The following is a 16190-nucleotide window of genomic DNA, read 5'->3' as shown; positions in this document are numbered from 1 at the left end:
ATGGAACTCATTTATTCTATTCATAGTGCGCGGCTACGGTTCCTGGAAGCCAACAGTCTGTTAGAGGTATGAGCATAAACACGACAATTATAACTATAGTACATTTTAGGAAATGGACTAACATGGATCGACTGATGTGTGTATAAATATAACCCTAATTTAGACAAAGTCCCCTTGTATAGTAAATGGACATGAGGTATATTAACTCTAGCAAGTAAAGTTCAACGGTAATCTACACACGGTTCACAACATGTTCATTTCTCTCCGTACGTTTCCACTATCAGGTGTCGTCGATGAAGCAGAATACGCGTACCCTTTAGGAACGCATGGTCTTATTTTCCTTGCACTTTTTCAAGAGTATCCACGTAAATATCTCTTTTGTTCATGGTTTGTCCTAGTTTAAACGATTAAGCGTTCGAATTATTTGTTGACATTTCGGTACTTTTTTATAAGTAATTGTTGTGTGAATGTTTCTTCCTGTCAAGTGAACTGATAATTAAGATCCTCAAAATTGTAAATGTTTATTCAAGAACGAAACTATCAGGGTGTTTGCCCCGATCTCACCAATATGTCAACCGGTCAAGGAATAAAAGATGTGGAAAAACTAGATGGAACTTTTATTTTTTAATAGTGTTATTTCAGGACAAAAGCCTAATTGGCTTGCAAATGCGGATGCCGAATTTGAACATAAAATAACTAGGCAATTCATTTGAAATACGACACGAATAAGCAGGCCAAATATGCCTCTTGTTTAAAGTTAATCTCTAAACCAATCATTTGCTAATTTGCGTTAATTTCGATTGATACAAATAAATATGATATAATGCAAGATTTTATTTAAGGTTAGTTAAGTTATACACTTTCTAAGACATAGTGATAAAATCCTACATATTAAACAACAACAGCACTTAGCATGGTTTAGAGAGCTTAAGCAACATGGCGGCTCTCCGGCATGTGCGTACCGGTTTTACGTCAAAATGGATCAATTTGCTTGGCGGACAGAGCTCAGTTGGGCATTTCAATGAAACTGCATTGAAAGAGGGTAGATTGAATGTAAATACTTATATCAATCGTATTTCTAATTGTTGGCAACTACAGTGTATGCGATGCAGATAGCTTTATAATCAACATTTTAATTATGTTGCTTACTCCATCAATGTTAGAGGTTACACGGCGAAATACTTTTGACAAGCGCTATCGTACTCCGCGCGATAATGTCCGAAAAAAAATAGACCACCAGCGGCTTCTTAACATATATGACGATATGTTGCCTAGTTTGGTTCAGTCACGGGCACCTAGTCCGTATCAAGTCGTTCCGGCCTCTCCCGGTCCGGCCCCCTAGTAGTTCTGGCCCCTACCCGGTCCGTCCCTAGCAGTTCCGGCCCCTTATTCGTTCCGGCTCTATATAGTGTTTACGTTTTCCTTTACATATCCACCATTGTTATGTTTTATGAATGGATCGAATGTTTATATAAATTCGGATGTAACAGTTATTCATACATTGATCAAAAGACGAGAAAAAACATGATACATTTTGTTCATTATTTAATATTTAATGCAATCAACAATAACAACATATATTTAATAAATAGCAAATAAGTTAGCTTACAGTATAGCAAATAAGTTAGCTTACAGTATTTCTTAATAATTACGAACTTAGTTTAGAAAAGTACAATATACCTCGTGAAAATAGATTATGACATATGTCCACATATTATTACGACAGACCAAACACATTTAACTTTCATACATTATTAATTATGTAGCAGAACATGAATTAATAACATATATATATAGCATTACCGATATTAAATTTCACAATTTTCGATCACAATTAATTCACAATACTATTTGTCCATTGTCATTAACACACTTCTCTCTGGAAACCCTGGGGCACAAAGCTTGGACACAGCCCGGAGGAATGCCGATATCCGTATTAAAATTATTCTATTCAAGTTGCCGACTGTCTGTTTAGTTGAAATCATACAAATTTGCATCTTCACACTAGGAAGATCGACGAAGATCGATTTTAACAAGATGTGATGACAAAAAAATTCAACGTCTTTCATCAACTAAAAGTAAAAACGTCGGTAGACTATACACGCATGGTGTTTACACAGCGTTTTCTAGAAGCCATACAGTTTCAAACGCACGAGGTTATAAAATAAACAAAAGAATGATTGTAATGTGTCTTTAAAAGCAATCTTACTCCGTATATTTACACAGGTGTATTTTGTTTTAGACAACATGTAAAATGAAAAGTCAACAAATGTACAATTTTTAATTTTATTTATTTGAATAAGTAACATGAATTATCCATTATATAAATAAATTTAATTTAAAATTTAATTCCAAATAAATATGAATCATATATATAATATATGAGGCCGGAACGACTAAGTATACGGGGCTGGACCGGGTAGGGGCCGGAACTACTAAGGTCGGAACGACTATGGACAGAACAACTCGGGGGCCGGAACGACCTGTATTATGGTCAGTTTTAGCAGACTAGGTCAGCCCTACCCTACTGTAATGTGAATATATAAGGGTAGGGAATTTGAAGACTATGTCATACTTTTACATATTTATGCAGAAGCACGTGGCTCAATTGTTAACACCTCCACATTAAAGCCATTTTGGTCTCTGTGGAGTATAACATATAGATAGAACACTTGTGCTAGGTTGAGTATGGGAGTGCATGCTTCACTTAGGACGCATTCATTTATCGCGATCCAACCGGTTCAACCAGATTTGTTTGTTTATAAAAAAAGGTTGGACCTAGTATTCTGATGCTGCTAACAGGCAGGCCTTCAGAAAACATAACAAGGCCTACATAAACATTTGCAAGTCTGCCAGGATTCAAACACGAAAATGTTACGATTAAAAACAGATAAACCCGAAACGGGAAAGAGACCTTAGTCTTTATTTTGTTTAATAGAAGGCGCAGGCAATATGTGTTGCATTAGTGATCAGAGTATCGTACTGTAACCTGGTAACTGCACTACAGTGGTTGAAAATCATTTATGCCTAAATATATGCACACTTAGAATTGAGGTTCAAACTGAGCCGGACACACGAGATATGAGCTTGGTTGAAATCAAATTTTGTATATTTATATTTAATAAATTATAGTGTAACACAGAGGTCATTGTTTTTTCAATGGCTCCTCCAGGAGTCGAATCCGGGACCTCTGGCTTACTAGTCTTACGCTTTACTGAATGAGCTTAAGAGAAATTCTCCCTAGCTGAGTTGGTAGGAAGCAGCTTGTATAACCGGAGTGACATACTCCCCCTCCAGGAAAGAAGTTGTCCCAAGTTTTCCAAGTGTCGTAGCGATTCCTTTGTAAGCATCAGCATTGCTAAGTATTTTTATTAAATCTCCCGGTCCCTACATGGGTGCCAATGACTAGCAGAGGTAATTATTTTTTCAATGCCTCTGCCAGGAGTCAAACTCTGGCTTGCTTTATATAGTCTTACGCTCTACCGAATGAGCTAAAGAGAAATTCTCCTTAGCGGAGTCGGTAGGAAGCGGCTAGTATTTTACATGGGTGACAATAGAAATTATCAAACTTAAGAGAATATTATAAATCAAAAGAAACTGAATTTCTGATATGTTAATCCAGATTTCACTTGATACATTTCAGACCATACAGAAAAGATGGTTCCATCCAACAAATTTAAAGAAGTTCCATGACACAGGTACTCAAAGCAGTCCATTAAGTGCAGGGCTAATATCCAGTCGTTATGGTGTGGGACCAACCTGGAGTGTGCTTTCTGCACAAAGACAACGCTACAATAGTACAGATGCCACACAGGTACACTATGTATTCATACTCGCTCAGGGTTTGAAACTAGTACATTTCTACCAGTAAAATGTATGTTGATTTTAAGAATGTTCCTGCTTAAATGTCTCTCACTCAAACATTTATGTAAGTCAATTTTTTACCTCTCTGAAAAATTAATTCCCCAAGATGTGTCTAAAAGATTTCCTTATTGTCCTAAATGCATCATTGATAGTTGTCTTTAACAATAACTGCTTTCATGTGTCTAGATGTTTGTTCATATTATTTTCGATGAAAAGAACAAAGTTATGCCAGCAAGTTTTTGATTTAGCAATTAAATTTTTGGTCGCTTGGGAAACATTCTTTGTGGCCACAAATACTTATTTTCAACCCCTGCCACATTGAAAAAGTCTTGAGTTATAGTGTTTGCTTGCCCCATTTTCCGGAGCATATCTGGGTCATTAACTTTTTTATGTATGTATAGACATCAAATTTGCTTATGAAGGTACAAAATGAGAATGCACTGTGGCATACATGTACCGGTATACCAAAATAAAGTCATCCTGACCTCTGATGTTTTTTCCCCTTTAACCTCAAATACAGAAATATACAGTTCAGAGCAATATCAACCATTGCTTTTATGTATCAACAATCACTTGATATTGTGATGAATATGCTGTCTATTGTTAGTGTTTTCTGCAACATCAATTGAAACATGTATAAGGATATAAAAAGTCAGTAGAGAAGACTTTCTCTTTCTAATAAAATTTAAAAAAGAATATAGTTGAGCAAACATAGACCCACTTGGTCCTTATTTGTGCAATTTCCAAATTTTGATAAACAAATTACAGAGACATAAATATTTTTGTTCATGTAAACACAAGGGGTATAAAATATAACTCATGGAGATTTCCATAGAGTTGATTATTCCTGTTGCTTTATCAATGTGTGTGCTTAGATTGGATAATTATATCTAGAAACCACTTTCTGATGGAATATGTTATGCGATTATTGAGTCGGTTTCGAGGACAAAATATGTTTTGTTGAAACATCAGACCAGGCTGTTGCCTGATGTGTCCAGTTACATTTTGTCTTAACATACATATTCCAACATCATGTCTCAGCATCATGCATGCCAAATACAAAATTTGTTATGTTCCTTTGCAGACAACCCCGGCCACTTCTGGTTATATACTGGAGCCACCATCTCTGCCTGATGTTATCGATGTGTCACAGACTGTGAATGCACTCGGAGAACCCTCTCTAGCTAGTATGGGACTAGGAAATTACACCCCTTCAGGCTTGTATCAACATGGCCTCGAGTTTCTTCATGTCGGTGTTGGTATGCCCTGGTGGGAAGCAATACTTGTATGTAAGTAAATTGCAGGCATTATTGGTAATGATCTCAAAACTGAAGTAGCAATAACCTCGTAATCCAACAGCTTATGTCTGGAACAATAACAGTAACCTCTGATCTGACAGCATATGATGGCCTATGGCCAGTAAGGTAGAATTTTATCTCTGATCTGACAGCCTTTGGCCAGTAAGGTAGAATTTACCTCTGATCTGACAGCTTATGGTCAGTAAGGTAGAATTTACCTCTGATCTAATGGCCTATGGTCAGTAAGGTAGGATTTACCTCTGATCTGACAGTCTATGGTCAGTAAGGTAGGATTTACCTCTGATCTGACAACCTATGGCCAGTAAGGTTGACTTTACCTCTGATCTGACAGCCTATGGTCAGTAAGGCCAAATAAAATTAATAACTTGGTTCTCAGGCCAATTTTTTTCAAAATAGATGTGGCAGGGCGGCATTTTTTTTTTCATTTTACATGGCAAAAACGAGACGAGGGCAATTTTTTTTTATTGTGTAGTTTGTAAAACGTTCATTGTGGACATTACCTTTTCTTTTTATAGTTGTGTAGAGACCCGTCATAGAGCAAGCCTCCGAAAATCCCCCCACGATGTTCCAGACAGGAATAACGATCACCCAATTCCTTATTTGTACTGAAATGAGCGCCATTTGTACACAAGACTAATAAGTCATAATCATTTTAACGCTTGCCTGTATCTCAATCCTAACCTTTATTCAAACGTTTTCGGGACTTGGGTGACTAACGAGTAAAAACGGCATGCGGACCAATTTTCCGGATATTTTTTACTTCTGATCTGACAGCCTTTGGCCAGTAAGGTAGGATTTACCTCTGATCTGACAGCCTATGGTCAGTAAGGTAGAATTTAATTCTGATCTGACAGCCTGTGGCCAGTAAGGGAGAATTTACTTCTGATCTGACAACCTATGGCCAGTAAGGTATGATTTACCTCTTATCTGATAGCCTATGGCCAGTAAGGAAGGATTTACCTCTTATCTGATAGCCTATGGCCAGTAAGGAAGGATTTACCTCTTATCTGATAGCCTATGGCCAGTAAGGAAGGATTTACCTCTTATCTGACAGCCTATGGCCAATAAGGTAGAATTTACCTCTGTTCTGACAGCCTATGGTCAGTAAGGTAGAATTTACCTCTGATCTGACAGCCTGTGGCCAGTAAGGTAAAATTTATCTCAGATCTGACAGCCTATGGCCAGTAAGGTAGGATTTACCTCTGATCTGACAGCCTATGGCCAGTAAGGTAGGATTTACCTCTTATCTGACAGCCTATGGCCAGTAAGGTAGAATTTACTTCTGATCTGACAGCCTATGGCCAGTAAGGCAGGATTTACCTCTGATCTGACAGCCTATGGCCAGTAAGGTAGGATTTGCCTCTTATCTGACAGCCTATGGCCAATAAGGTAGAATTTACTTCTGATCTGACAGCCTATGGCCAGTAAGTTAGGATTTACCTCTTATCTGACAGCCTATGGCCAGTAAGGTATGATTTACCTCTTATCTGACAGCCTATGGCCAGTAAGGTATGATTTACCTCTGATCTGACAGCTTTTGGCCAGTAAGATAGAATTTACCTCTGATCTGACAGCCTGTGGCCAGTAAGGTAGAATTTACCTCTGTTCTGACAGCCTATGGTCAGTAAGGTAGGATTTATCTCTTATCTGGCAGCCTATGGCCAGTAAGGTAGAAGTTACTTCTGATCTGACAGCCTATGGCCAGTAAGGTAGGATTTACCTCTTATCTGACAGCCTATGGCCAGTAAGGTAGAAGTTACTTCTGATCTGACAGCCTATGGCCAGTAAGGTAGCATTTACCTCTGATCTGACAGTCTTTGGTAAGTAAGGTAGAAGTTACCTCTGATCTGACAGTCTATGGTCAGTAAGGTAGGATTTAACTCTGATCTGACAGCCTATGGTCAGTAAGGGAGGATTTATCTCTGATCTGACAGCCTATGGCTAGTAAGGTTGAATTTACCTCTGATCAGACAGCCTGTGGCCAGTAAGGTAGAATTTACCTCTGATCTGACAGCCTATGGCCAGTTAGGTAGGATTTATCTGACAGTTATATACTGAGATATGCCCCTTTTAATGAATTGCTAAAACAGTGTCGACTTTATACTTCAAGTTATTTTCAACAGATTAACTTCAAACTTCATGAGAAGGTGAATTACCGCGAGACCTCAGATGTTTTTGATAACTACCATTATCTGACTTTAAGTTACAGAGTTATGTCCCTTTATTCAAATTCCGAAATGGTGTCCTCTCAATATCAAAGTAATATTCAGTGGGTTGATTGTAATCACAGTTATCTTACCATAATTAATAGACTTATTACCCTTGGTTTCCTTAATGCAATACTACATGCATTCCATGCTGTTTTATTGGACTAATTGATGTACCAGGTATGTTGAATTATGATGGGCATATTATGTATTGCTTCGCGCTAATCTTTTTTGAATATTTTGCTTAAAATTTCAAAAACAAATTAGATCATGACCTGGCGTCATAAAAGATACAGAACCACAATATACAATTATAGACCTCAGGTGAGGTCTTTCCCTGATTGACGGACCTGATCTGAACAATATTCGGCCTCTGTGAATATTGTTTAGACCAGGTCCTTAAATCAGGGATAGACTGAAACTGAAGTCCACAATTGTTTTATTATATGTCATTTTACAATGGATTAATCATTTTTCAAGTCATAACCACATGGATTGCATAGACCAATTTGGAATCACAGATTGAAGGGCTTAAATACAAAATAACAAACACAATTCATCAAATCATGTCATATTTAATTTAAAATAAACACAATTTGCACAATCGACATCATCAATAACATCACATAGTTCAGAATTTGATCAGACAATTCATTTGTAGTTGAATTCAGTAGTGTAATTTGTAACAGATTTACAGACTGGCTGGGAAATTACCTAGGCCTATTTTTAGTAGCAGTCTGTGACACTTTTCTATTCTTTTCATAGAAAGAGGTCTATAACATATTTACAGACTCGTCACATGACGTCGCTCCTCCAATCAGGGCTGGGAATTAGCACCAGTCATATAATAATTCTTCTTATGGTACATGTATATTCTCCAGGCTACAAGTTCTAACTCGATAAATATTACTTACGGAAACTTGCAGTATTATATATAAAATATGCAGATGCATCACCAACAGATGGTGTGCACTGGTCAGTATTTAGGTCACCATGAGCTTCACCTCAGGTAAGAGGTCAAATAAAGCAAAGCATCATTAAGGATTTAAAGGAGACACATCTGTATGTTCTCGAAAAGCTTTCTATATTTGTCTAGTTAAAAGTTTCAAGTATTGTATAGCCATCATATTTGCTTTCATTCAATGTTTTCTTATTATTTGCAGCTACCATTTTAGTACGAGTACTGTCCATCCCATTGGCGGTTTTGTCTCAAAGGGTTACGGCAAACAGTATGAACCATAAACCCAAGATGGATAAACTGCAGGAAAAGCTCTCCGAGGCCAAGTTAAATAAAAACATGGAACAGTGTAAGTCATTACGAATATCACAATGTTATCACATTGGGTCTTTGTCTTTCGTAATCATACGTAGATAGAGAGATTTTCATGCTATATCCCCTCTTCTGATGTGTCTCCTCCAGGACTTGACAATAAGCACTAATGCCCGACTGCCTAGAGCAAGTCTTACCTCGTGTACAAGTTAAATGTCGCTATTACTTGTCCAACCGAGCAAGTGAAAAATGTCAGTAATTGTCAGTAGCAAATCATGTTGAATCAATAGGATACTTCATACATATCATTATTATAGATATTAAAGACATTGTCCGACAATATCGATTGAAGTTTTAGTTGTCTTTCTCATCTTGATTTCTCGGTATTTGTCACAACAAGAGGTTGGTTGCTGAGACTGTGTCAACAATCCATTTATAATAAGTAGTATAGTCCATTGTAGTGATCATTTCAACATCTGCCTGAAATATCTAACTGATCAGTCAACTTTCTTGACACATAGGTTCATTACAAAGCTTGACAAAAGTATGCAAACACAGAAAGCAAGTTTGTTTTCGTTTTGTTTACTTCTCTATTGTGATTCGAGCAAATCACAAAATATCATGAAGAGATATAGCTACAAAAAGTCAAAGCAAGAGCGACAGTGTAAATGATAGAATATTAAATAAAGAAACCAACAATTCTTCTTTTAAATTCCGACCTGAATATTTGCTGGTTAAGCTGCAAGTATTTCTGGAGCATAGAGCCTCACAGAAATCTGCTGACTTGTTATTGTTAATGTATCAATCTATTTTCTTTCAGATGCAAGAGCAAATTTGCAATTAACAAGATTCATGAAGGAAACGAACACCAATCCATTGAGATCCATGATGTATCCTATGTTACAGGTATTGTACAGCTAGGAGCCCTGGGCTATATCTTTTTATCACAGGGATGAGAAACATAGCCGTTTTCTTCTTTGATGCGTTCAGCACTGCATTAACTCATTCACCCCTGAAATTTTATAATGAACTATTCCAACCTTTCAATTCGAAGAGTTCAAATGTGTCTTCAGGGGTGAATGAGTTAAGGTAACTAAGTATAACTCCTTGATCATCATATCCATTTCCTTGTGGACAACTGGTCAAGCTGTCACTCAACACATCACTACTCATTTCACAAGCTAAATTGAAGTTATCTCCCCTGCACTGTTTAATTGGATTGTTATGACAGAATATATGTAATGTTTGTAAACAAGTTTGGAAAGGACTTAAATAGGCCTAGCCTGATGTCCAATCCAATTGACATATATAAAGTCAATAAAATCTGATGAAATGAGAAAGCTGTCATTCAAACATCCATACTATAAAGTATACACTGCTGTTAATTATCTATATTTAGTGTGTGGAGTGGGATACACAGAGGTTCCACAACACATGCTTATCACGTTTATCTAACTTGAATTAGTAAATTTTCAAATTTATAAAGACAATAGGTTTTCAAGTTTCTTAAACAATTTGAATAAAATGATGGCCAGTAAGGTAGGATTTACCTGTTGGATGGAGCTCTGTTTGAATACCTTGTGGTATCCACCTCTGATTCCTGTACCAGTCAGAACACAGACCATTGTCCGTAGGACGTTGGATCTCTCTGTTGCCGGATAATTGTGTTGGTTTACCAACATTTTTATTCCAATTTTTTCAATTTGCAAATAAAGTGATGAGAGTTACATAAACATGATAATCAGCCATCACTAGTTTGGGAACCTTTTTCTCCCACAACTTTCAGATATTATATCTAGAAAACCAATTGTTTCTCTTGGGAATACATTATTTCTGTTTGCGATTTGGGGAAAATGGCAATGAACTGTTACGTCACAATGGAAGTTTACATTGGAAAGCATTGTTACTTGATGTCATAATTAGAAGATTGAGCAATGAAATAAGGTTTAGCCGCACAAACAATTGAAGCACAGACTTATTTAATCTGTGATTGAAGTAAGAATTATCGCTAGAGTTATGATTACAAATTTAAGATCGAACATACACACTGATGTGATGTTTATGTTGAAGAAATGCAGCCGATTTTGTTGGTGAAGCGTAACCGTATCACACATCGGGCTTGAATGGAATGTTACGGTAAAAGGACGCATTTTATGTAAAAAAAAAAAGGCTTTAAATAGAAGGATTAACTTTCTATTCAGTTTAGGTTATCGGGTGATAACTACAATGGAACCTGGGTAAATTAATTTATCTTTATCGGCTTTGCCGTTTATTTATCACCCGATAACCTAAACTAAATAGAAAGTTAAACCTTAAATATTATAACATGAAACATTAACTCAGAAGGGATATTCTTATGACAGTACAGGAAAGATAAAGTTCCATTTAATTAGGTCACCTGAGCTTTAGCTCAAGTGACCTATTGCTATCCGTTTTCGTCCGTCGTCGTCCGTCGTCCGTCGTCCGTCGTCCGTTAACATTTTACATTTCAAACTTAAAGTCAAGTTCTGCTGGGCCGATTGAACTGAAAGTTGGTAGGAATGATCGCCTCATGGTCCTGACAAAGTGTTGTTATTTTTCGGGTCGATCAGAAATCCAATATGGCCGCCACGGCCGCCATTTTGAAAACCTATTTCAAACTTAAAGTCAAGTTCTGCTAGGCCGATTGAACTGAAACTTTGTAGGATTGATCAGCTCATGGTCCTGACAAAGTGTTGTTGTTTTTTGGGTCAATCAGAAATCCAATATGGCCGCCACGGCCACCATTTTGAAAACCTATTTCAAACTTAAAGTCGAAGTTCTGCTGGACCGATTGAACTTAAAGTTTGTAGGAACCATAGACTCATGGTCCTGACAAAGTGTTGTTATTTTTCGGGTCGTTCAGAAATCCAATATGGCCGCCACGGCCGCCATTTTGAAAAACTATTTCAAACTTAAAGTCAAGTTCTGCTAGGCCGATTGAACTGAAACTTTGTAGGAATAATCAGCTCATGGTCCTGACAAAGTGTTGTTATTTTTAGGGTCAATCAGAAATACAATTTGGGTGCCATGGCCGCTATTTTGCTACTAAATTCTAATAGGCTGATCTTAAGTTAACATTATACTATTTTTTACTCAAATTGGTACATATTTTAACAAAAAAAAAAAATACTGTAGACTCAGGTGACCGTTAAGGCCCATGGGCCTCTTGTTACAATTATATAAGTAATGATTAAAAAACCCAAATATGAATAAAATACATTTATGTTAAATACAATAGAAATCAAAAGCTTAGAGGACAGGTGATCGGGAATCCCCTTACTAAGAGGATTATATAAATCACAAAATTATTAACAACATTAAAAACGATTGAAAGGTATATGAAGCAAAGTAGGAACATAAACTGTCTTAACATATATATATACAGTGGTTCGTTTATGATTTACACAATCGGTTCATCATTTGCACGAATTGATCAATAAATACTGGACAATTAACAACTCGGACCAAACGGAGCCAAGGGATATAGTTTACGTAATATAAGTTGTATACGACATCGGGACGTACTTATTGTTCGTTATTAAATATCGTTAATATTGAGAGTTCATATTGTGTCTTTGATTATTATATGAGTGATCAGAGACGTATATACTGGCTTTATGTGTCTCTGGAGTGATGTATCAAAGCACCAGTTCAGCAATACGGTAAAAGTTATGCATCATTCTCAAATGGTCGTTCATTTCGATCCTAACCCTGGCCGTAGTACAAAATAAGCATTATTTCCGTTGTCTTTATTTATTTCATTCGAAGTAAATATAAGTGTACTATCGACCTGTGGTATTATTTCGTTTGGATTACGGAATAAGAGCGGCCGTGTTTGCATAGCTATACTGACAACACGGCCAGCAAGGCAGGGACTATAGACTGCCTCCCCTGTACGAGCTTCGTCGGAGCGCGGCTTCATCAAAGGGAATACAGCTGCGCGAGTGAGCGGGACAACGACTTAATTTCCGGATGCCAATGACTAGTTTTCGGGAACAGAGGCACAATCTTAAATGAGGTGTTATGTTCCTGAAAATTGGTTGTTGTTCCTGAAAATTGGTTGTTGTTTCTGAAAACTAGTCCATGTCCCGATTACATGGATATGGTTTTTAAATTTAAATGGTGCTCCGCTAATTTAGAGAGTGTTTCCGTAATTTGGGCCATGCAGATATGATTTAGATGGTACATCATAAAGTTAGTCCATGCATATATTATTTAGATGGTACGTCATTAAGTTAGGTCATGAATTTATGATTTAGATTGTGTTTTGTAAAATTTAATGCTAGTTGAAGTAAACTGGTAAAATTAGGAAGATTAAGTCGTAGAATTGATTTTTTTTGCTGTTTAGTGTTTCCCAGTGTAGGATATCAATGAGCAATGGATGCAGGGCAGATCAATGTGGGTGTGTTGAAATCTTTTAATTAACTCTTTCTCAATAACCTTAAGGCCAAGGGTGATGGTATATTCTCAGTACAATGCTGGGATGAAGGGTCGCCAGGTTTGTTCAAATAAATGACCTTCAGACACTTTCCAGTAGTCACTGGGGTCAAATGTTAAAAAATGTATCTTTAGACAACTTTTACTTAATAACTGAAAGGCCCAGGTTATGATATTTTGGCAGTAGCATGCTGAGATCCAAGTTTGTTCAAATGAATGACCTTTACCCACTTTGTAGGTCACCAGTGTCAAATGTTTCAACAAATTTTCTAACATCTTCTTCTGAATAACTCAAAGGTCAAGGGAAGTGATATTTTGCCAGTAACATGGATATAGCTGCTTTTATCAATTATTTCTGAAAAGAAAACCAAAACTTTTGGGACTTTAAAGAAAAAGTTTTGGGACTTTGTTTTGAAAAGAAAGTAATACAGCTTTCAAACCTAAACAAAATATAATAAACACAGTGTTCTGAGTGTAAAAATTCAGCTTGGCTAGGCCAAGATTCGAACCCTAGACCTCAGATTGTTATGCTACCACTCTTAACTGAAAATGACAATGACAAGTTTTTATTCTCGCAAACTGGTTACAGTGTAGAGAATTATATACATATATATATAGTACAGTTTACATATAAATCATGGTGTTAATGGCCAGTATTAATTCGCTCAATTATGTGCTTAAGGAATTTTATAAGTGAAATTAGTTCTTCATTATTGACATAATTAAATAATGTATTAAACTTTAAAGTACTAGGACTTTCAAAATAGTATCTCGACATAAATTTTCTTCTGTTTTGCACTATCTGGTGGTCATTACAGTTAAATAAATAATGATATTCGTCTCCAATTTCATTTAGGTCACAAAACATACATTTTCTATCTTCTCTTGGAATGTTATTCCATCTACCACATTCAATAGGAAATTTTACATTACAAATTCTAAATTTACAATAAACATTTGCTAGTCTTGGAGGGAGATCTAGCAGGTATTTTTCTAATACTAAGTCATTTTTAAAAATTCTGTAATTGGTCCCTTTAGATGAATTGAAAACATCGCTTCTCCAATTATTAATGAATTTATCTTTTAGTATATGGAAAACTGTATTTTTCAACCATTGGGTACTTTGGAATTCTTGACTTTCAAATATATTTATTAAATTACATTCATCAAGGATATTTTTAATACAATTCAACCATTGAGTATTATAGTTTATAATAATTTTATACATTTTATTACTTAACTTATTAGGTATTGGTTCTAACAATTTGGCCCAAAATCCAATCATTCTAACTTTGATATTTATACTCAGAGGAAATCTTCCTAATTCCCCATAAATCATGAAATTGGGTGTCGATGTTTTCACCTGAAGAATATGTTTACAGAATTTTAAATGTAAACGTTCTAAAAGTTTGTAATCACAAAAAACCCAGACTTCACAACCATACAACATGACAGGCTTGATAGCTTTATCGAAAATATCTAATTTACAGTCAATTGATAGATTATGGTTTCTGCATTTAGCAATAGCACCATACATTGCTCTAAGGCCCTTATCGTATAATTGTCTAATATTTAACTGCGTGAAACCATTTTGAGTAAAATGAACACCAAGATATTTGAAATTTTTCACAATTTCTACTTCATTTCTGTTATAAGTAAAACGTATATTTTGGGATACTCTCCCTCTGCCAAATATCATCACTTTTGTTTTATCGATATTTACTTTAAGATGCCACAATTTTGAATAATCATAAAACACATTAAGTTGTTTTTGTAAATCTTCTGGGGTGTCTGCTAACAAAATAGTGTCGTCAGCATATAACATTACATACAACTTGAGATATATTTGTAACTCATTCTCAAGTTTTCCCGCCAAATTTGATAGGCCTGTACAATCATTAGATTCTAAAAACATTTCAAGGTCATTTAGATACAATGAAAATAAAAATGGAGAAAGATTTTCACCCTGCCTAACCCCGGAATTACAGGTGAAGATATCGGAGAATTTTCCATCTTTCATAACTTTAGCCTTAATTCCATTGTACATATTAACAATAACTTTAAAACATTTTCCATCTACATTATTTGTTATTAATTTATTCCACAACCCTATTCTCCAGACACTGTCGAACGCTTTCTCAAAATCTATGAAAGCACAATACATACGGTTTTTGAATTGTTTTGAAAGTTGAATTAAAGAGTATAAAGAAAATATATGATCTATAGTAGAATGTTGCCTACGAAAACCTGCTTGGTTTTCAAGTATAAGTTCGACATTGTCTGCATATGTATTTAGACGCTCATTAATTACAGCTGTAAATAGTTTACCTAGGCAACTGACCAGTGTGATTGGTCTATAGTTTTTAGCGTCATACATATCACCTTTATTTTTAAACACGGGGATAATATTACCCATAAGCCATGCTTCTGGTACATTACCAGAATCAAGTATATAGTTAAAAAAATTAACATATAATGGAAGCATTATGTCAGTAGTTGATTTGATATATTCATTACATACTAAATCATCACCAACATTCTTATTAGATTTCAATCTATTGACACATTTCAAAATTTCACTTGGAGTAATTGGACCATTTATAAAGGTATTAGTTTCAAGATTAGACAACTCTTTGAGTTCATCAAGGGACAGTATATGATGTCATCACCATCAAAATCATTATTGAAACTTTTGCTAAAAAAATCAAAAAGATCATCGATATTTGCCTTACATGTGTTTTTCTTTGGAGCGCCCTTATTTATTATTTTCCAATATTCTTTCGGATTGCTAGTCCTCAGATTTTTCTATTTGCTTTTAATCTGAGTTTTATGATTCTTGACAGCAGTGCTCAGTGTTTTATGATATTTACGCTCCTTATCATATAAATCCTCTTTTAAACTTATTTCCCCATACCTTTTATAAAATCTTTTGGCTTTTCTGTAATTTTGTCGAGCAGATTTACATTCTTTGGTAAACCATGTTTTTTTAAAATTGAAATTATTTTTAGTGCGGGTATTTCCAAAAGCATGTTTGGCAGCACCGATGAAAATTTCACATAATTTATGTACAGT

At 35.7% G+C, this 16190-nt stretch overlaps 1 protein-coding gene across 2 annotated transcripts in view; it reads left to right on the top strand.

Annotated features, from left to right (window-relative positions):
* The first annotated feature begins 929 nt into the window (after positions 1–929).
* Positions 930–16190, top strand: part of LOC110461893 (mitochondrial inner membrane protein OXA1L-like) — a 29723-nt gene continuing 14462 nt past the window's right edge. For both annotated transcript variants that reach the window (XM_021515618.1, XM_021515619.1), the window contains exons 1-5: positions 930–1053; positions 3644–3814; positions 4949–5153; positions 8554–8697; positions 9481–9566. In XM_021515618.1, coding sequence (XP_021371293.1) covers positions 937–1053; positions 3644–3814; positions 4949–5153; positions 8554–8697; positions 9481–9566 — 723 coding nt within the window. In that variant the 5' untranslated portion in view covers positions 930–936. The remainder of the gene's footprint in view (positions 1054–3643; positions 3815–4948; positions 5154–8553; positions 8698–9480; positions 9567–16190) is intronic.

This window comes from Mizuhopecten yessoensis, unplaced genomic scaffold (genome assembly GCF_002113885.1).
Source record: "Mizuhopecten yessoensis strain PY_sf001 unplaced genomic scaffold, ASM211388v2 scaffold10703, whole genome shotgun sequence".
Lineage (NCBI taxonomy): Eukaryota > Metazoa > Mollusca > Bivalvia > Pectinida > Pectinidae > Mizuhopecten > Mizuhopecten yessoensis.
This window is presented reverse-complemented; position numbering and strand designations above follow the sequence as displayed.